The sequence below is a fragment of the Varanus komodoensis genome, unplaced genomic scaffold (assembly GCF_004798865.1).
Source record: "Varanus komodoensis strain SLA01 unplaced genomic scaffold, ASM479886v1 scaffold11, whole genome shotgun sequence".
NCBI classification, from domain to species: Eukaryota; Metazoa; Chordata; class Lepidosauria; order Squamata; family Varanidae; genus Varanus; species Varanus komodoensis.
This window is the reverse complement of record NW_025335317.1, coordinates 16,483,222-16,504,185: the sequence shown is the minus strand read 5'-3', so window position 1 is coordinate 16,504,185 and position 20,964 is coordinate 16,483,222. Positions and strand designations below refer to the sequence as shown.

The window sequence follows — 20,964 nt, the reverse complement described above, 5'->3', positions numbered from 1 at the left end:
ATTTGGGAACTGCTCTTTTAAAGGATACACAGTGAGGGGTATTTTCTTCTGAAATCTTGAACTTAATTTTTTCTGTGGAAGTACTTTATTTGAAACATGCAATTATTTAAAGACTCTTGAAGTGGCTTACATTAAAACATGCACTATTTGTAATGATAAAATAATGTATGATTCTTAACAGAGGTAAGAGTTTTTAATGGTGTGCTTAAGATATTTTGCAATAATTACATGGGACCTAGTTTTAAATTGGAAACAAAACACAGATTAAGCTGCTGTGTATGTCTTCTTTCTTGTTTAATGGGGCTTATAGTGTTACTGTTTTTAATTTTGAAAAGCAAATAAAACAAGCATTTTTAAAATTAATGGAAGGTAGTAGAAGTGATTGCAGTAGGGACGCTTGTGCAACCTGCAAATGAACTTGTGTTAAACCTCCCATTCTTCACAAATATAATGGAGCTCTGCTGCCAGAGACACAGGTGCTTACTGTGACTTGCACGGTGAAAGCCAAGCTCTTCTGGTTAATGCTAGACTCTTGAAGTTTCAAGAGAGCCACAGTTATGCAAAGAGTAAAGGCCAGATCACTTACCATCCCTTTTGGAGATGTCCACATGCTAATGTGGAATTGTGACATCAATTCCCCTGAAACTGGGAAAAAATGGAAGTAGCACTCTTTCAAGCATACTACTTGAAAGATGGACTAAGAACCTGAACTCTCAAGTGCCTGGTCCTGAAATACACAGTTGAGCAAAAGGGTGAGTCTGGACTGTCTTACCAATCTCGGAGATCCAAGCATGCTATCCACTGCATGAACCAAAGAATTTCATTCCCTGAGCACAATGTGAGTAGGGGCAGCACCCACCTTAGCCTTGAAGCATACAGCACTTTTTGTTTATGGAATTTTTGTTTATCATGGTTATCTGCTATGCCCTCGTGTATGTTATTCAGCAAGCACAAATTAACACACACTAAAATGGAAACAAGACCTAACAGGAAGACTTTAGTCACAATGGAGTGTACAACCAGTGACAGTGGAGTTTGAAGGAATGGTGCTATGTGAATTTAGATGATCTGAAGAAAGTTTAAAATTGTATTGCTGGTATCTGCCCCCAAACCCTAACCCCTGATAAGAAGTAAAAAGAATGATCAGTGATCGGTGCTGGAGAACTTGCAAAATATGGTAAATTGTAAATAAATTTAATTCCTACCTTTAGAGTGTGTGCGCATTTTCTTCCAGGTAAACATCAGTACTAAATTCAGCACCTTCTGCTGTGCTAGTTGTTTCGATGCAACTTTTCAGGCTTGGGAACGTGACGTGGAGGGGGCTGGTTTGCCTTTGTGCTCCATTTTTGGCTTGGGCTCAAGTAGATGTAAATGGGAGGGGGCTTAATTATTTGCTGGCTACCGAGACTGCAGGAGTCTGGGCAACCCCCTCTACTCTCACATTTAACTTTATTGTATTAATTTAAATGTTATTGGCTCGATTATATTTTTCTGATATATTTTTAAATTTCCATCTGTACTTAAGTATGTGCTATAATAATAAAAATTAAAAACAAATGAAAATCAGATGCAATTCTTCAGAAGTCTCTTAGTTAAATTGTAAGTATACCACAGAAGAGATTATGTGAATTTCTGACTTGGTATGAGGCTAACTGTAAATTCCAATTTGATCTTTAATGCTCCTTCTGAGTTCTCTTCTCTAAGCTTTGCAATGGTATTTGCACAGCTGGTAAAGGACAATACATACCCATTATTTATTATACTTATGTACTACTTTTTTCTTATAACAAACTCAAGGCAGCTTACATAATTCTCCTCCTGCTACTCTCCTTCCCACAACAACAACCCTGTGAGGTAGGTTGGGCTGAGAGTCTGTGACTGTCCCAAAGTCATGCAGTTGTCTCCATGGCCAAGCAGGGACTAGAATCCAGATCACCTGAGCCCCAGTCTTGTGCTCTTAACTGCTATACCATGCTGGCTGTTAAAACACATTGCTTCATCAGAATACTTGAGATAATATGTATTTCCTTCCAGTCCCAAGTAGGGTGACTGAGTGTAGGAAACAGCTTTCATCTCAAAAGCACAAGCCATATGGTGGTGTTTTTGTTAAGTTCAGAAAAAATACCACACACTTAAGGTATCAACTGGAAGATAAAAGAGTGAATGAGAGTAAGTATAGGCTAGCTAAAGCAGAGTAGGGAATATCTTGCTGCATTCACAATTCTCTTTCTTCCTATTTTTGTTTGCTGCAGATGTACCAGACCTTTATTTAGGTCAGCCACAAATGCCACCCACACTGCCTTGAAGATTCAGAAATTAGGCCAATGAGTAACATTCATTACGTGCAGCTAAAGGGATGAATAAGGAGGGGAGCCTCTTTTCAATCCTCTTTTCATGGGTTATGCTTAAATTTTCAACAGGTCTCATTTAAACCAAAAAGTAACAAATGGCCATAAGTTACAAACTTGTATTTGAGCAAGTCACCAACCAATGCTTTGTGTATTATAGGGCCCCAAGCTCTTCTTGCCATCTTGTTAGTTTTGCTTCATGTAGAGTCAACTACAATTCTTAATGATTTCAAAATACTTAAATGGGGCTACTAAATACTACAAGTCAAAATCAGTGCCATTCAATCACTACTAAGTTCTGTTCAGCAATTTTGTTAAATTTATGCCACTAATATTTTCTTTTTGAGAAATAATGTACTCACTACTCAGGGTTTACAGATAGGAAGTCAAAGTGGGTCAAGCATCAATGGTCCCTAGAGTATCAATAGCTCTGGACAGTGCTGATGTAACACTGGGTAATTCGGCGTGGATCCTTCCATTGCACAGAAAAGTGTCTAGTTTCAAGATAGTACTGGGTGTCCAACTACTAGATGCAACCTGGAAGGACCAACCTCAATCTGATCCTTCATACCCATCTTTTCTGTTTGTTAGCGGAAGTTTCTACTTCTAATAAAATGCACAGGCTGCTCCTCTTTGTCTCAACTCTGCCTGTCATACTGCAATCTCAGTCATTCTACTTCTTCTCCAATGCTACCATTTTTCTTTAAATAAACATTTTCTCTAGAAAGTCCATACTTATTCCAAGCACATACTTAATATCATATCCCAATTGCAGTCTAATTTCACTGGTGTGTTATTTTTATTCAAAATGCTGGGTTAGGGGACAGAAAGAGAAAAGGGAATAGGAGAGGAGCACGTAAGAGCCCAAGAATACATAGTTAAGATTTGTCCCTAGAATAGACAGAGTGAAAGAACAGACTATCAGTGTGTATCTGAAAGCTTAATACAGTGATGATGGAGAGAGCAGTGACACAGTGTAAGCTCAGAAGCAGTTTACATGTACATCACTCGATTACTTACAGTCCTTGACAACTTCCAGCTGAGTCAATGAAAATAATGGTTTGAGGTGACACAAGTGAGAGTCACAGAAGCACCCCTCTGTGTGTTGAAGGTGTAAGAAAGTAGGGCCACACTGGCTAGCACTGCTCCACCTGTGCTGTGACACACTACAACCGTAATTCCCGTTGTCATCCATGACTGAAAAGCTTCACCACCACCTGTATATTTGCAAAGCACGGGAGAAGAATCGTCACAAATACTGATGTGTGTGCAAAGCATTTCCATGTTCGGAGAAACTAGGATGAAGGCCAAGTCCCACCCTACGAGGAGGAACTCTGCAGAAATACCAGTATACAAAGAACCCATTCCTCTACAGTCAAATACACAGATGATGGGGAAGCATCTCTTCTCTGGACAAGGGCAACTTGGGGTCACACCATGGTAGCTTGCAGAGTCTCCTAACGCATTCTTTCAGCATACGTGTTTGTGCAAATCTGTGTAATGTGAAATGGAAATGTTCCACTGCTTATATTTGATCTGTGATGACTTTTTAAATCTTTGGGTTGTGCTGCAGCATTCCTTAGGATTGCTTTATTAAGTAGGTAATAATGTACAATTTTCAATGTGACTGGGAATGGGAAGTGTTTATTCAATATGCATTCACAACCAAGAATGTTAGAGATGTTTGACTTCAGGGAGCCAAAACTGAAAAAATAGAAAATTGGTTTTTTGCCCCTAAAAGACAGAACAATTTCAGACATTTTACTGTTTCTGCCAACAAGCCTGCATAGCTGCCAACACTGTTAGCCATACCATTACAACCAGAACAAAAGTCCTTATTTCACACCTCTGATTCCAAGTTCATGTTAAATTACTCCTCCTCTACTAAATAGAACACCTGTGACAAAATATAATCTTATATAACACATTATTCCATTACAATAAAAATGCTATGTCACTTTTTAAACTTATGTCTTTCATAAAGCTTTAAATTTATGTCTTTTATAAAGCTTATTTTTATGTGTAAAATGCACATAATACCTTATCCATCTGAGGGCTGTTTAAATCTTAAGAAATTAACACTGGGAAAGTAAATAGCCAATTTCATGAAAGCCAATATAAAACTAGCTGCAGTTTCTGCAGACAAAGCATCATCCCGATGTCTACTGGCCAGGTATGAAATAGTCAATACCACATTTTCATACACTGCTTTTTGTTTTAAGTAGCTAATATATTAATGAAAGGAGAGACTGGACATTCCAAGGAATACAAAATAGGCATAATTTGTAAAAACCAATCTGTATTTTCATATAAATTCTAAGTTATCAACTTCCCTTTTTACTACTTTTGTTAAGTTCAATTACTGTGCATCAAAACAGCAGTAAGAACTTCCAAGAGTTAAAATCATGATTTCAAGGGAAAAAAATTGTGACAAGAAATTCAAGGTTTTCTTTAAAAATCTTTACTTGCAAAATTAAGCAGCATGCTATGATTTGTATCTGAATTTTAAAAGACTAATTAGACTGAAATAAAACCTAAGAATGGAGTTGCTATAAATAATGAAAGACTGTTTCCACTAGACTTTAAAGGAAAAAATTTGGTAATTAAATACTTGCTACTTCCCATTAAGTTGATGAACTTTATTAGCGCTCAAACTATAATGAAGTTTTTACCCTAAAACATTTTGCAATGCAAAATTATTTTCACTCAAGGAGTGTCTAATAAACTGAGGGCTATGAATTACAAGCAATCATTTGAAGCAGGCTCACACATTTATAAAACTTTATACATCCTTGCTTTTACTAAAGTATTTATACTACTAAAATCAAACATGCATCACTTTCATACACTCCAGTTTCATGATTTATATTACATTATGTAACACCATTCTTTTCAGCAGCAAGTTCATCATACATTTGCTCCATTTTCTTTGGATTTTTGATCTTTATCTTCATTCTTCGCAATATCCTGTGAAAAACAGTACATATATCAGTGAGGGGCTACATTAATTTGAAACTTAAGACAGGTATAAATTCATAGTTGATACATTAATCCTATGCGATAACAGGAAGTATAATCTCAACCAATGTCATGATCAACTGAATATGGATTTTGTCTTTTACAATTATTAGTGCCAAACTATGAAATTATCTGCTTATTTGGCCACTACTTAATTTGGCCAAATGAATGCCAGAGTACCTAAGGAGAACCTGAACTCCAAGAAGAACCAAATTAAAATAGCATAACAAACACCAGCAGACAGCAAATAGTAACCTATATATGATGCAAGACCACAAGTTGTAGGCTTATACACTTTTACCAGGCCAGTAGGCAGAAACATACACGTGTGTGTGCATGCATACTGACAGAGAGAGTTAAGATTAGTGAGAAAACAAAAGACTAAAGTGAAACAGAACTTTCCCCAAGCTCTTTTGGATATTTTTTGAAGTACTTGACAGTATCCATTCACTCTAATGATACATACTATATCTCTTATCTTTCAGAATACTTGACTTCAGAATAGTTGTTGCTGCTAAAAAACCAAACAATCTCTCTTTCTTACCTGCGAAAGTTGTAAGTTAATTTGTATGCTGTATTTCCATGCAAATATACCCAACGTATTTCACAACAAATGAATATACATATCAATATATTACAATAATAAAACAGTAACAGTATACTGAATGAAAACTGCTGAAATATAAAACTGCAGCAAACCTATTCACCCAATCAGGGTTCTTATATAGCCAGAATACCACCATCTATATACAGGAGGGACAGAGCAGCAGGTTTGAGGAACTCCAAGGTCTGCAGAAGTACAGAATAATCTTTATCAAAGCCTCAGAGCAGGCAATCCTTACCCTCTTATCTTAGTTCTGTGAAAACTGAGCAAATTCAGTAGTCACAAGTTATTTACCATGTCTAAGCATGGGCTAGATGTGGGCCAACAAACTGAAGCTCAATCTGGACAAGGTGGAGGTGTTGTTAGTGGGTGGTTCATCTCACCAGTTGGGTGATAATCAACCTGTTCTGCATGGGGTCACACTCCCCCTAAAAGACAAGGTTTGTAGTTTCTAGACCCAGAGTTATCCTAGACCCAGAGTAATCACTTAAGACTCTATGGCACAAAGCACCATTTATCATATTAAACTGATTTACCAACAATGGCCTTATCTGGACAGAGAGTCTAGCTACAGGTACCCACACTTTGACCACCTCGTTTGGATTATTGCAAGACACTCTACGTGAAGCTGCCTTTGAATATAGTCTGGAAACTTCAAGAGATGCAAAACAGGGCAGCAAGACTGTTAATGGGGACTGGCTCATGAGAACGCATTACACCAGTCCTTTTCCAGTTGCACTGGCTGAAGGTTGAAGTCCAGGTTCAATTCAAAGTGCTAGTACAAAGCCCTAAATGTCTTGGGGCCAAGTCATGAGAAGGATCACTTCCTCCCATATATTCCTTCCCAGAATCTGAGGTCATCTTCAGGAGCCCCTTCCAAAGGAAGTGAGGTGGGCAGCTACCCGGAGGAGGGCCCTTTCGGTTACAGCACCCTGATTTGGGAATGAGCTCTCCAAATAAATAAAAACTGGGCGGAGTGGGAAGAGATTAGAATAGAGAATCCTCAAAAGCTCTCAGGCTGGCAGGCACACTGAAGAGGTACATTTCACACTGCAGTATTTTGTCACAGGTCCAACATGTTAAGATGTGAACATATTTCAAAATAGCAAAATAGCATTAGTTTAACACACTTAGGGATGCTCACCATTACAGGGTTCAAGAAATCTTGATATAGTGTATTGCACTGATATTTTTTTAAAAAAAAAACACCATTTAGAAGACCTAGATATGTACTGCTAGGAATGAAATAGACTTTCCCAATCTGGTGCCCTCTATCTTCAATTCCTATCAGCCTTAGTGAGCACAGCAAATAGGAATTCTAGGAACTGTAGTCCCAAGCATCCGAAGGGCATCAGGTTGGAGAAGGCTGAAATAAAAGAGCTTGTGAATACTCATTCATTAGGGTGTTTTGTTAGCAAAAGTTGTGGAAGAAAGGCCTGACCATATTTTGCCAATATAATTCAGTTACAGTTTTCCAACACCAGATTGCTTTTATTCTATAATACCTGAGTGTATTGGGGGTCTAAGGGAGCACATCTCACCCTGATGAATTCTATAGCAGAACTTCCACTGGTCATAAATGGCTCTTGATTGAGCCCTTAATGTAAGGCCAATCAATCTTTTCTGTGAACAATTAAAAGTAACCTCTTTTTACCCTCCGCAATCCTGTTTTATATATTTCATAGGGAGAATCAGAGAACTCCTCACCTTCTTAAGTACGGTGTGTATTTCATCCATAACAGTAGCTAAACTTTTGATTGTCTTATTCAGCTGCCCCTCAAACTGTAGATTTGTATCTTCTGCTGCCTTCAAGTTCTCTTGTAGCTGGCCAAGGTCTTTTTTTACTTCTTTAATTTCTGTAGATAGCCCTTTATTCAAATTCTCTAAATTTAATATAGTTTTCTCATCTTCATCTGAAAAAAACAAATTTTAAAAATCTTTTACTCTTTGTCATTTTGTAGTTCTTCAAATGTTAGAAAGCATATGTAGTTGAAGATGCTGTGCTCCCACATAATTCTGCAGCTCTTTTGTTTAATGTTCCACTAATTATATTATTTCAACATAGGCTATGTACTAAGCAAGACTCTTCAGAAATGCCACTCAATTCAGAATGTAGTAGCCCATGAATAAGACTTAATTATATTAAACCTGCATTGAGAGAACTATACTGGATCCCACCTTTTTCCTAAGTCCAAGTGCCAGTTTTGACTTTTAAAGCTCTTGACCTGGGCTGAGATACTTGTGGCCATACAGAGCTTTTGGTCTAAAACACCGATCAACCTTAGCATTGGTTATGTTGGCTAGGTCTTGCGGAACTGTAGACCAAAACACCTGGAGGGCTGAAAGCTGCCCATCCCTATATGGTTCAGGTTCAAAGTACCTGCCCAGATCATTAGTCAGGACACCCTGCTTTGACTGAGTTGAGACTGACTGTAATTCAGGCCTCTGCAATTTTACTGGATCATGAAAAGGCTGCTGGGGAGTTTGTCCAATAAAGGTATTTTTGTTCTATTTTATTTTACTTATATGTTGATTTACTGGTTTTATATCTTGCAAGCCACTGCAAAGGCTTTGAAATCATGTTTGGTGGGATATGTATTTCAGAACTAAAAGAAATATTCCGTTTAATTTTTACTGATCTGGTTCACATTTAACAACCATCCGTGCATGTTTCTGCCCCTCAAATCCACTCTGAAAGCCTCCAGAGCAGAGAGGGATCACAGAGGTGCAGTCTGCTTTTGCAACATTGTAGGCTAGTATTAGTATCCGTTGCAACGGATGTAGGCTAGTATTAAAAAAAACCCTTTGTGTCAAACATTTTTTTACATGTTCACACTATTTTGCATATTTATTTATAAATTTATTGCATATTTATAACCTATTTATGTGAAAAAGGTTCATATGAAACAGTGCACAAAAGAAAGATTTTTTTCAAGTGTCTGTTTTTGGAGCCTCTAGAATAACTTCAAGTAACACCAACATCTCTAACATTTGTGAGCCACAGGGAGAGGAATTCATTTTGTGAGGCAGCAGGAGGAGAATTCATCTGCCAGAGCAATTTCTTATGGACATTTACATGAGAAGCACCAAAAAATAAGTTTCTTTCACATCTATTCTTGCTGCTTTTGTGCAATGTTCAACACCACAATGAAATATCATTACTAAATAGGAGTTTGGCATTTCATATGAAATCTATTCCCTCACTGAATACCAAACAAAAACTAGTTCTCAAGAATTAAACAAAGAACAGTTAAGGAAAACCATAGCGCATTCCATTCCTTTTCGTAGCCATATTTTGGTACTATAACAAACATTTCTAAATGCAGATACAGTAAACACTGCTTACCTGTCTTTTCTTCTAATGACTGGAGCTTTTGTTCCATCTCAGCACGTGCTTTTTCACTCTTCTCTAATGTTTGTAAGAGACTCCCAACATCCACCATAGCTCCATTGTATACAATGAGACCAACATTTTCTTCTGATCCTTTAGATTCTTGTTTTATAGCAGGTGATGGTAGCAGCAGTCTGTTTCCTATAGTGGGTTAAGAAACATCATTAATATAATGCATTATTGCCAGCAAATGTGCCTGTTGAGTTTCCAGCTACTACAGGAGAATTGTCCCAGACTAACTTCTTACACATTTTCACAATCATTCCAATAGACTCATGTATAGCACCCTGGCATTTTAAAATGAAAAGCACTATGAACTTACTGTTAATAAATAAAATGACACAAAATAAAATGACACATTATATACTAAACATCTTTCTAGAAATGAAGCTCTCGATCAGTTTTTAGTATGACATGAGACAGGCCTCTCTTAGAAGCAAGTTCCAAGAGGCCAGGCACAGTCACCAAATGGAATATCAGGGACTGGCCAAACATTCTTTTATTATTATTTATTGTTTTCTTAAAAGAAATGAAGTACATTTGTGACAGTGAGAAATAACCCCTGAATGCCAGATGACTACTGACTTGATTCAAACTATTAAACTGCCAAAAGAACAAAATGTCCAGTTTAAAAAAAGTACGTTACCTAGCATTTCCTCCTGTGGAGTTTCCACTTCTTCTGGATTTTCTTCATCTTTAGAAGTATCTGTCAGTTTTCTATAAAAGCAAGATTCACGTAGTACTACCTTATTAAGCAGCTTCTTAACCTAAAGTAACACAAAATATAAAACATATTGAGAAATACAGTGGTATGAGTCTCATGCACAATACTTATTTTGCAATAAAATAAATTAAGATATTAAAATGCAAAACCAAGTTTGAAATACATTAATTTCAAGTTAATTTTTGACAATTAAATTCCTCTGTGTATGTGGAAACTTTGACAATTCCTTTCGACAAGATTCATCAAGCGACTACTTAAGCGACAAACCTGAGCTCGTGAAAGATGCAGTCCAAGTGTATACAGAATCTCTTCCAAGTCCTTTTCCAGAAGGTATCCACAATGACATTGATCAAAATATACAAAAGCCATCAGAAGATCACGATTAACAGTTATCATCTGGGTTTTTTCTCTTTCCTGCAAAACAGTTTGACAGTAAATATTTGCTAATTCCTTATTATCCATTGTTTTAAGATTTAAAAAGGCACTCCATCATATTCTTTCATTTTTCTTTGCTTTGAGGCCAGGTACAATATACAAGATCTGGACTTTCAGATTCAGAATACAAATAAAGTCTTGAAACAAAAACATTCAAACATGTAATGGCACTAAGCTGTTTCACAGAAGGGATGCAATTTCCAGCAAGCTGAGCATGGTGTTTACATTGGTGTGCATTAACAATACATGGTTGCAACCTGCAGGGAAGTAACAGCACCAAAATCTGACATAACTTTTCAAGAATGAATTACTGCACTAACTGCAAACAGGAATTACTTGTTAATCATGCAGAAGAGTGGTGAATGTGTCTGTATCAACTCATTTTTGCTATAATCTTACTTCACATTACTCTTCAACTTAACTGGATAAGAAGATTTTCAGGGATCAACTACCTTTTCTCTGTAATGGATTGCTTGATCTGTGGCCCATTTAAACTAAACTGCAATCCTAACAATTACCTGAGAGTAGGCCCCACTGAAATTACTAGGACTTGAATCTGAGTAGGGAAGCACAGGACTGTATTACGAGGACTGTGACTTTGTCCCACAGGAGGACTTTTGTGCCCACATTATTTTTATGGTAATGATCTAGTTAAGAGTTATAAACACCATGTTAAACAAAAAGTAAAGGTTACTGAATGCAGGGCTCTTATTAAAATTCCTGTGTAATTTGATGGAGGTATTTTGGCATGCTGGCTCTTCCCTCAAAATTCTCTAGCAATTTAATTGACAGTTCAGGATACACAGCACTAAATACCTTATCTTTAGAAGCTCTCTCTTTGCAATGCCGGCTTCCATCTCTTCTATCATCTCGTCTACTGATCTCTTCATCATCCCTATCTATGGAAACAGAAATTATATTTAGCACATTCATGTTTATTTATTTGGGATATTTTTAGGCCATCCAATCATACTGAGTCTCTGGATGGCTCATTCATAGTGCCTTAGAACTTCACATTGTTTATACACATCTCTAACCGAATGAATATGCATTTCTCAGTAAGATGCTAAGGACTTCTTCACTAAAACATAAAAATAAAAAACACATTTTGCTGACACTTGTACAGACAAAAAAGATCAGCTTTCTTCTGGACCATTCTAGCTCAGTAATCTTAAGTAAAAAGGGCAAATGGCACAAGTTATGTTTTGTGCAATCTTTTAGACATTTAAACCCACTGCTATAAAAAAACATTTCCACAACTGAAAAGCTTTGTGATTCTGTCCTTGCAGACCAAATATCTACACCTCCCTCTTAGATTAATCCTCCCCAATTTACCATCATCTTCATCCTCAGCATCTTCAGCTTCCATTGGATCATATTCTTCCTGGTTATTGTCATCTTCCATTTCATCTTCATCTTTAGAATCATCTTTCCTTTTATCTTCTCTCTGTAATTAATTTTCAAATATTAAAAGTATCCAAGTTTTGGCAGCCACCATTAAAAATTTTCAAACCACTAAATCATGTGAAAAAAATCTGAAACAAACCAGAGATCTGGGATTCAGTGCACAGTCTCCTTGAAAGAAAAGCAAAAGCTGATCTCTGAATCTGCAGGTGTGTCCTGTTCTTATATCAATGGCTTGAAGCAAATAAATTAACAGCAAGGAAACATTAAGTTGAAGCTATTGTTTCTGGTTATGGGCTGGTGGCAAATAACCACTTCTTGGGCAAGAACTGCATTTTTTATTTACCAATAATGCAAGTTTGAACCTTCAAATAAATCGTAGAATTCCAAATAGCCAAAATCTGAAAATATTAACACCACCATCAGAAATAAATGAGTTTTGTATTGTATAAGTAATGTAATTTAGTAAAAGCCCATCCTACCTCCCAAGTAGGAAACTGAAGATATTTTTAGATAGCCACCAACCTTCCTGTCATCTCTGTCATCTTTTTTATCTTTCTCATCTCCAGATTTTCTTCTTTTAGGTTTTGGTTCATCATTTTCATCATCTCGCTCATCCCTTTTCTCTTTTTTCTCATCTTTTTTGTTCTTTTTATCTTTTTTGTCTTCCTTATCCGGAAGAGACAACAAGGATCTGTAGATTCGGACACCAAAATCTCTTTGAAGCATTTCATTGAAAAGTTCTGCAAATAATGAAACCTGAAGAAGGAACAGTGATGAACTGTTAATTCTTGTCATGTATTAATCTCTAAAGTATTTTTAAAATATAATTTATAACCAACTAGTATTCACAAAGTAAAGGAAGAAGGATAGAACCAAAAAATGAAGTAGCCTAGTATTAAACTTAATTCATGCTAATTGTGCAGTGGAAGGTACATTTAGAACTAGGTGGGGGGTGAATTAGTATAGTGATGGATAGAGGGAAATAAGGCCTTCCAGCCTTCCTTGCAACTGCAGGTTTGGCAGTTGCCCTAACAGCCTGTCCTTGGGTCTCTGGATTATGCCTTTAATGCCAAACAGGAGTATAACAAGATGTCCTTCATACATGTCTTAATAGTGGGTAAGACAGATGATCTGACATGTATAACTGACAGGGTGAACAGGGAGAAGTTAGCTTCTCCCAGCTCTGTCCACCAGGACATTTTGCTACAGCATCAGCAAAAACTAAAGCACTGAGCAGGGGAGTTGTTGTGGTCTATAGGAATGCTCTCCCCTACCCCCAGGTTTTCTTTCTGACTCCTAATCGAGAGTGTTTGCATCTTGTTCAGGCCAGCAGACCAAACTGTAGATTCTGTTGGTAAACTATCCACCCCACAATGCAATGGTCTCTCTACCTGAGCTGACTGAGGTTGCAATGTCAAGGTTCTCCAGGTTGCTGATTTTGGGAAATGGGAAATGTTAACAAGGGCTCCCTACTGGGGGCAACTGAAGATTTCATAGATTCCATGACAACCATGGAATTGTACGACATGTCCTAGTCCATGCATGTAGCGGGGCACACACTGCTTTTTTTCAGGCAAGCATGGGAATAGTGATTTGAAGGTTGGGATCTTATCAGTCCCTTTGGTCAGATCATTGCCTGCTGAGATTTAGAATAATGGCAATTTTCCATTCTGCAGGGGAAGGTCTGTCCCAGAGTTTGGAAACAGTCTCGATTCATCAAACTTGTCCACCAAATCCCTTTATAAATCTGGCCTAAATAATTAAGCTGGCATCACCTCATCGCAAAAGCAAGATGTAGAATAAAAGTTCAAAGCTAGAAAGAGTACATTCCTAAATCAGAAAGAGAAACACAATGGATTATATCCCATGCAGTATAAATGCCACAACACTAACGAAAGTGGGTCTTTAGAAATACTGAGAGAGAAATATTAAGTGAAGAAATTACCTCAAAAGAATGTTCTTTGTTATCCTCCAGCCTATAATCCAGAAGAACACTAAGTGACATAATGCTACAGTCAAACTTTCCACTTTTTGCCGCCCAATTAGGATGCACAATGATTGCTGGTTCATCAGGCAAGATGTATCGTCTCTCTCGACGCTGGCGTTCTACTTCCTCTAAGCGCTTCCTTTCTTCTTCCTAAAGATTTGGAAAAATAATGTGGAGTGAATATTTTAGAGTAGGAACTTTAAAAGCCTGCTTCTTAAAGCAGGGATTCCCAACCTTTTAAAATTAATGGATGCATTTAGAAATTTGAGAAATTACAGCGGGCAATGCCACAAGATGGCTCTCATACGGGATGTACCTAGTGACAAAGTGGCTGAGGAGACCTGGTTAGTTAAGAGAAGTGTGTGCAGTAAGGAGAGAAAGAGTGAAGCTAAGAGAGGGGAAGAAAGACCCCCCCCCGCACGCTATCATCCTCTATTAATGCAATGCTTTCCATCCCCCCGCCTCAAGGCTGTAGTCTTCCCATTTTTCTCTACTAGCCTCTTTCCTCACTATTTCCCCTTCCCTGTCCTTCTGCCTCTCTCTCCCTAGCCCTTAGTCATGATCCTTCTCTTCCACTCTCCTATTTATCTTGCTCTTTCTCCCCAGTCCTAGGCTCTAGCCTTGTCATCTCTCTCCTTTCTTCTCCTTTTTCTTCCTTTCTCTTCCAGTCTGCCAAAAAGCTGTTCGGCAGCAGGTTCAAGAACAGAAAGAAGAAACCAGCACCCTATTTAATACATTTTTAAAAAAGTTAACTTTTTTAATGGGGCAGGGAACCAAGAGTTATATGGGTCACTGGAAGTACCTAAAGGCACCATGCTGGGGAAGCTGGCAGTAAAGGTCCTCAATTGGGAACCAGGTTAAATGGCTGGAAAATGTGTATAAATACAATATAACATAGTAAGAGCGGTTGCTGATCATCATTAATGGTGGCAATGCATATTGAAAATAGGAGAGCACAAACAAATCTCAAAGCATTTAACACTGTGGCTAGGAGAACAAGGTATGCTCCATGTGATTACCAGTTTAAATTTCATCTCAACCATGTACTCAATAGGTGACATCAGGCAAGTCACTTACTTTTAAGCTTCAGATCCTCATCTGCAATATTAAGGTAATCATTGTGGCCTATCTTGCTGGCCTTTTAAAAGGTCTACCAAAACATACACTGATTACTAAAATAGTACACACAAAGCACTTTAAATGCCATATTATTACTATTATGAACAAACCAAGTTAATGTACGATGCCAGCCAAAAAATATATCAAATGATATCCATTAGAGAGAATGCTGATATTTTAAGAATTTAAAGCCCATGAGCCTTCTGAAACATGGTCAGTGCAAATCATCTGGTTCCTTCCTGTGCTATTATTACCTTCCTGTGTGGAAAAGCAGCATCTGCTTGTTTCTTAACCCTGCAGGACTTTTCATTCATGTGTTAATGGACTGGTGTTAAGAGGAGGCTATGAGAACACAGTCCTTGCACTACTACAAAATAGTAGTCCTCCAAATGTTAAAAGACTTATTCAAGGGTTGGCAATAATCTCAATTACAAAGGCCTTATTCCTTTTAATATACTACATGTTAAGCTTATTCATGACTCAAACAGTTATAATTTTGCTAGACACCCACTTCTTTGTCATCTTCAGATTTTCTTTCTTCTTCCTCCTCATCTTCCTTTTCAGACTTCTCCAGTTCTTTCTGTTCTTCTTTTTGCTCTTCCACCTTCAGCTGCTTGGTTAGCCGTGCTATCAGCTGGGATTTTAGACCCTTTGAACTAAGAGTTCGACTTTCTAATTCCTTGCGTAGGTCATTAACCTAGTTGATATTACACAGTGAATATCTCAATCAGTAATTTAATATTTATATAGCAAGAATGTTGAGAAATATATCTTTGTCCATTACTGAAACACAGAGGCAGGTAAAAGTTAGCAGGAAAGCACACAGATTCACAGTTTTTAAAAAAATTCACATTTCTCTCCCAATACATTTAGTAATTTTCAAAACAAATACTTATGGAGAAGAAACTAAGTAGAAACATTTTAAATTAAAAATTGGCCCACCTTCAGAAAACAAACCAACAAAGAGCAATTGCAAGAATATTGCAAGAATATTGCACTATTCTTCATTAACCGTATATTCGTTACAATATAAACATTCTGAGATCTTCAACTGTAATTACCTTCATTGCCTTTGGATCAAGTTTAGACCAGTGAGTAGGAGTAGAAATCTCTTTTGCTTCCCCATCATCCTTTTCCTCTTCATCCTAGGATGAAATGAAGACATTATTCTTCAAAAAGGTTAAAAATGTATATTCTCCTTTCTTTAATTCTGCAGCTGATCTGGGCAAGGTCACAACTGTTTCATCAGACAGTCTTCTCCTAAAGTTACCATTTCGACAAAGCCACATACACACAATCTACCACTTTATAATCATCACAGTTCCTCTCTCATCAGCCAATAAGAGTCTCTGTGAAACACAAAAGGGTGATAAAAAAACAACAACACAAAGAACATCAGGGACACACAGACACTGCTGGTCACCTCTAACCACACAGTGTGTGATCTTCCCCAATTTTCAAACCACCCAAAATATTCATTTTGTTAGACGTTTTACATTTGCCAAGATGCCAATCAGCCACATAGCCTAAAAATCTATATTATTTCAATGTCTTACCTATTTCCAAGTACCATTATTTTTAATAGACTAACATATGGAAAAGAACTAAGGTTTTTTGTTTTGGTAAAATGGCAAAATGTTTAACACAACTTTTAAAACTGAACTTTACTCAATAACTGGTCCCAGATTCCAGCAACTAGATCTAAGATTACCAAGTTTTGAGCATTGAGCGCAATTTTAATTCCACCTTTTGTATCAGTATACACTTTAAGTTAGTAAACTATCTGTCATTAAACCAACAAACATAAAATGATTCTACACTGCTGAAAGCTGGTTTACCAGTCATTGTTACCAGTTATGTTCCTCCTAGGTATGTTTGTGGTGTAGCATGTGGTGTGCATTTTGTGCCTGTGTTCCTGCGCCTGTGAGAAGCAGAAATAGAAAAAGGGATTAGCGTTCAGTGCCTGTTCTCCATCAGCCTCCTTGCGTTCACCCTGAAGCTTCTCGACCAGCTGCTGCTTGTATCCTCGGGAGAGGGTTTCCCACTCTGAGCGGGTGGGAAGGCAATGCCAAACATCCGGGAAAAATAAAACCACTGTCTCCACATGAGCTGGAACCGTACGCCCCTTGTGGGTCTCCTCAGGGCGATGGTAGCGAATCTCTGCAAAACGGTACCTGTTGCAAGGGAAGAAGCATGTTGGAAAAAAAATTCTACAATACATTTTATAGAGCCTAGATCACTGTAGCACATCAAGTAAAGAAACTTTGCTGCGACAACCTGAATTTTCTCTAAAGAAAAAAACATGAAAGCCATATGTTCTCTTTGAAAAGCGTGTGTAATTTATGTTAAGACAACTGTTAAAAAGATAAATTAAGTATTAACTGCTGAATGAAATGCATGTTTCATTTGCATTAAAATGCACTGTATTTGTCTGAATCTGAAAAAACTGGAACCATATTTTAAATTTGGTGTAAAGCAAGTGTTTGTCCATAAAGTGGTCAACAGGTGATTTAACATACAAGTAATAAATCCACCAAGAGAAAATATGGCTGCCCCAAGCAACTAATTATTTGTAATACGAGAATAATGAAATGAAGTTTCCTTGACGATCTTCTCCGGCTATGTGTGAAATGAAAAATATTTTAACATACAAGCATTGCAAAATTCATACAACATATATATGATTTTAAAGCTTGTTGTCTTTTGAACCTTTGGCACCAAATCACATCTGCATTGTTAACTAGGACATCACTTTGAGAAGTTTACCTGCACATCTACTGGCTGATGAAGAAAGGAAGAGGTTGGTTTTGCCAAAATCATTTTAAGCATGCTTCAGGTTCTCCAGAATATTGTACGCATACAGTACTTACCATTGTGTGCATACACTTAAATCAATCCCTGTTAGAGCTCTACAACAACGGATAGCAGTTTTAATCAGCACAGATGGGTCCTTCTCTGGGTCGGGTCCATCCAGTGAGGGAGACCAGTGTCCACCAATAGCCATAGCTTCATCTTTGCCTTTCATACCCACTAAAAACTAAAAGAGAAGGCTACTTAGCATTTCCGCCAAAGATAAATAGGTTTGCCAAATTCTAAAGCTACATCTGATACATTAAACTCATCCACACCTATCGTCACAAGGAGTTACTTTCAAATCTGTGAATAAAACAGAGAAATCATACTCAGCTAGTCAGAAGCAAGTCCCACTGAAATCAGTAGAGCTTACTCCCAAGTAAGTGGACGCTGCAGGTAGCAGGACTATCTTGTTCAAGCAGGTAAAGTCTTGTTCAAAAATGAGTTCAGGTTTTGTTTTCCACAGTGCATTTCAGCAATGGAATAGGTTTAAACATCATTACTCATTAATTCTGCAAGACTTTTGTGTAAAAATATCATATAACACCAATGCAAGAAACAGATGAAAATAAGTCTGTATTATAAAATCACAGAGGGAGGGAGGGAACGCTGTTTTATAACTTCCTTGTAAATTACACTAAAGGAATCCTAAGGGTTTAAAAGAAACCAGGCAAGGACATAGCCCTTCTGTATATACTAGCTTATACTAGCTTCAAACAATTTGGATTCCTTGATGCAAAATGTAAGATATAAATAAATTAATTTAGGCTGCAATTCTATATACTTACTGAATTTAGTGCAACTTTCTTCCAAGTAAACAAGATTGCAATTTGTTTCATTGTGTTTATGAAACAAAGAATATATTTACTTAACATTTCTCTCAGTGTTACTGGGTTTCATGACATAAAAAAATAACTTATTGGGTGAGTCTGCACATGATACTAGGCCACCCTGTGAATAAGCCACCATGGGTTGGTTGCTTACTCACTAACCAAGTGAATGATTGGGCACTCTGTGGATTTTTTTCTGGGAACTACGCTCTACTGCAAAATCACTTATAGAATATTTAGTTCTACATGACAGCTTTCTATTGTCAATGACCTTGTCAGTTTCATCCTCCATTTTGGCCCTTAACAGCAGACATCCTTTTTTAAAAAAGGCTGCTTCATGTTATATTGAAGGCCCAGAAAGCACCTTCCTTCTTGTAGCCAGTCACTTTACGCTCCCCCCAACTCCCTGTGAAATGCAAAAGGAAAATAATTTTTCCACACCCTTATGAGCACAGTAACATGTTTGGAAGCATTATCTAAATTTCATTTTCAGGGACTAACACTCTTGCATGAAACCAGCTTTCCAATATTTAGCCCAGCATACCAGTATCTCTCCCTCATCTCCATTTTAGTTCTAGCAAACACCTTCCCCTGCACGTTTTCTCCCAACAGTTGCTTCATATAACACTGAAATAGGGACTACTCAGAGAGGACCTCCTCTCCTGTATGCCTCAGTTTTCCCCGACACTATCACTTTCCAATATTGCTAACATAAGCATAGGAGGTACAGCAAAGTGAGCAGGATTGTTAAACAGATGCAAATGTAATGGCAGAGCAGTAAAATGGGTTGGAAAACTGAACAAATTTTACGGAAGGCAAAAATTGTGCCCATTTCATGGCAGAGCACTAAAGCAGAGGGAAATTTATGCAAAGTACATAGCAGTGGTCACTTGTGCAGTTAAGTGTCAACATTCAGGACACTTTGTGGTGCTTGTTCTACCCTATTATTGGGAATACAGGGTAGAGGAAACTCAAAAGGTATGAGGAGGATGGTGACATGAAAGAAGCAGCAGGGGTTTTTCATATTCTTGTTAGGTGGCATTGCAGTTATTCTACACAATCAACTATGAAACTGGGTTCAGATGACACCTCAAGCCACCATGGGATGTACAACCCTAAAACATACCATAGGTTCCCCGGTTGTCCTGTTTATAAAAAACAAGCCACGCTGTAAAAAACCTGATCAGTCACAGTGGTTGTTGTATCATGTGAATCGAGTCACTTGTTTGTAAAGATCCTGCTGCAGAACAGAAAAGGAGTGGTTGCCAATTCTGCTTCTGAGTCCAATGGGGACCAGCCTTGCAGGGGGAATGGGAGATAAACCTCTCCTCACAATGCTCAAGTAAAAGTGCTTTCTGCTAATGCAACATGACCCTTGAATCCTAGACAATTTTATGAAAGCCTGTGCACTGAACAGCTCAAAAGCACAAGGTCCTGCAGATTCATTACAACTAAACAGATGTGGATATGATAAATAAACTGGATGGGATACCATTGGGAATTCCATGTAAAGATGGGATATAAATATAATATCAACATTATTTTTGTTCATGAAATTATTGAAATGCTTTTTTACCTTTATAAGTCTAGCAGGATGCTGAAAACCATCCCGAACTTCTTGAGGATCTTCAGCCAGGGCACATGATTTGTGATAGAGATCTTCCATGCCAGGACTAGCCATAAGCATTACCTGTTAAAGTAGCAAGAGAAATTACTGACAGGACAAGGAAAAAATGCTCGTATACAAAGTCTGCTATCTTACATGGAGTTTCTGAACTCAATGAGACTGGCTAACACATGCGTATGTGCGCATGCACACACACAAAGATTATTTCTGTAGGATTATCTAACTTCAGGGGGCACATCTGCATGTCCTGCTAAACCTTCCTGCACAAAAGTAATTATGGTTAGTTGGTCTCTGAACAACTCATGGAGCACCCAAAAGATGGATGGACTTACTGTGGGTCCCGGCCCTTAAATATGTGCCAGATTTCTTCAGTTTACTTCCTAATCCTTACATTAACCCATGTGTCCCCTCTATCTAATTCCCAGTCACTAAATTTGAAAACTTTCCCCTCTATTTTCTTATTTCAGTCCAAAAAAACCACAGAAATATTTCCAACAATTTAAAAAAGAAATCCTTAGACTCTAAGGATCCTTAGAGGATGGCAGGACATGACGGAGCAAATGGGGTATCTGTAGTGTCTACCCCTGAAATGCAAATCCTTGCCTGAGTAAAGCACCTATA

At 37.7% G+C, this 20,964-nt stretch overlaps 2 protein-coding genes and 1 non-coding gene across 3 annotated transcripts in view; all 3 read right to left on the bottom strand.

Moving 5' to 3' along the window:
• STOX1 (storkhead box 1) overlaps positions 1–3,543 on the bottom strand; it is a 48,879-nt gene extending 45,336 nt beyond the window's left edge. The window contains exon 1 of the mRNA XM_044420461.1: positions 3,369–3,543. Coding sequence (XP_044276396.1) covers positions 3,369–3,543 — 175 coding nt within the window. The remainder of the gene's footprint in view (positions 1–3,368) is intronic.
• Positions 3,544–3,976: 433 nt separating this feature from the next.
• CCAR1 (cell division cycle and apoptosis regulator 1) overlaps positions 3,977–20,964 on the bottom strand; it is a 39,335-nt gene continuing 22,347 nt past the window's right edge. Inside the window, exons 12-25 of the mRNA XM_044420460.1 lie at positions 20,293–20,406; positions 17,904–18,070; positions 16,997–17,207; positions 16,095–16,178; positions 15,545–15,730; positions 13,873–14,064; positions 12,450–12,683; positions 11,856–11,967; positions 11,337–11,419; positions 10,353–10,499; positions 10,008–10,128; positions 9,317–9,502; positions 7,678–7,883; positions 3,977–5,315 (exon numbers count right to left, since the gene is read on the bottom strand). Of these exons, the coding sequence (XP_044276395.1) occupies positions 5,256–5,315; positions 7,678–7,883; positions 9,317–9,502; positions 10,008–10,128; positions 10,353–10,499; positions 11,337–11,419; positions 11,856–11,967; positions 12,450–12,683; positions 13,873–14,064; positions 15,545–15,730; positions 16,095–16,178; positions 16,997–17,207; positions 17,904–18,070; positions 20,293–20,406 (2,103 nt within the window). The 3' untranslated portion in view covers positions 3,977–5,255. The remainder of the gene's footprint in view (positions 5,316–7,677; positions 7,884–9,316; positions 9,503–10,007; positions 10,129–10,352; positions 10,500–11,336; positions 11,420–11,855; positions 11,968–12,449; positions 12,684–13,872; positions 14,065–15,544; positions 15,731–16,094; positions 16,179–16,996; positions 17,208–17,903; positions 18,071–20,292; positions 20,407–20,964) is intronic.
• On the bottom strand, positions 18,329–18,391 carry LOC123018529. Its single transcript, XR_006413795.1, has one exon. It is a non-coding gene; the product is annotated as a small nucleolar RNA SNORD98 (small nucleolar RNA).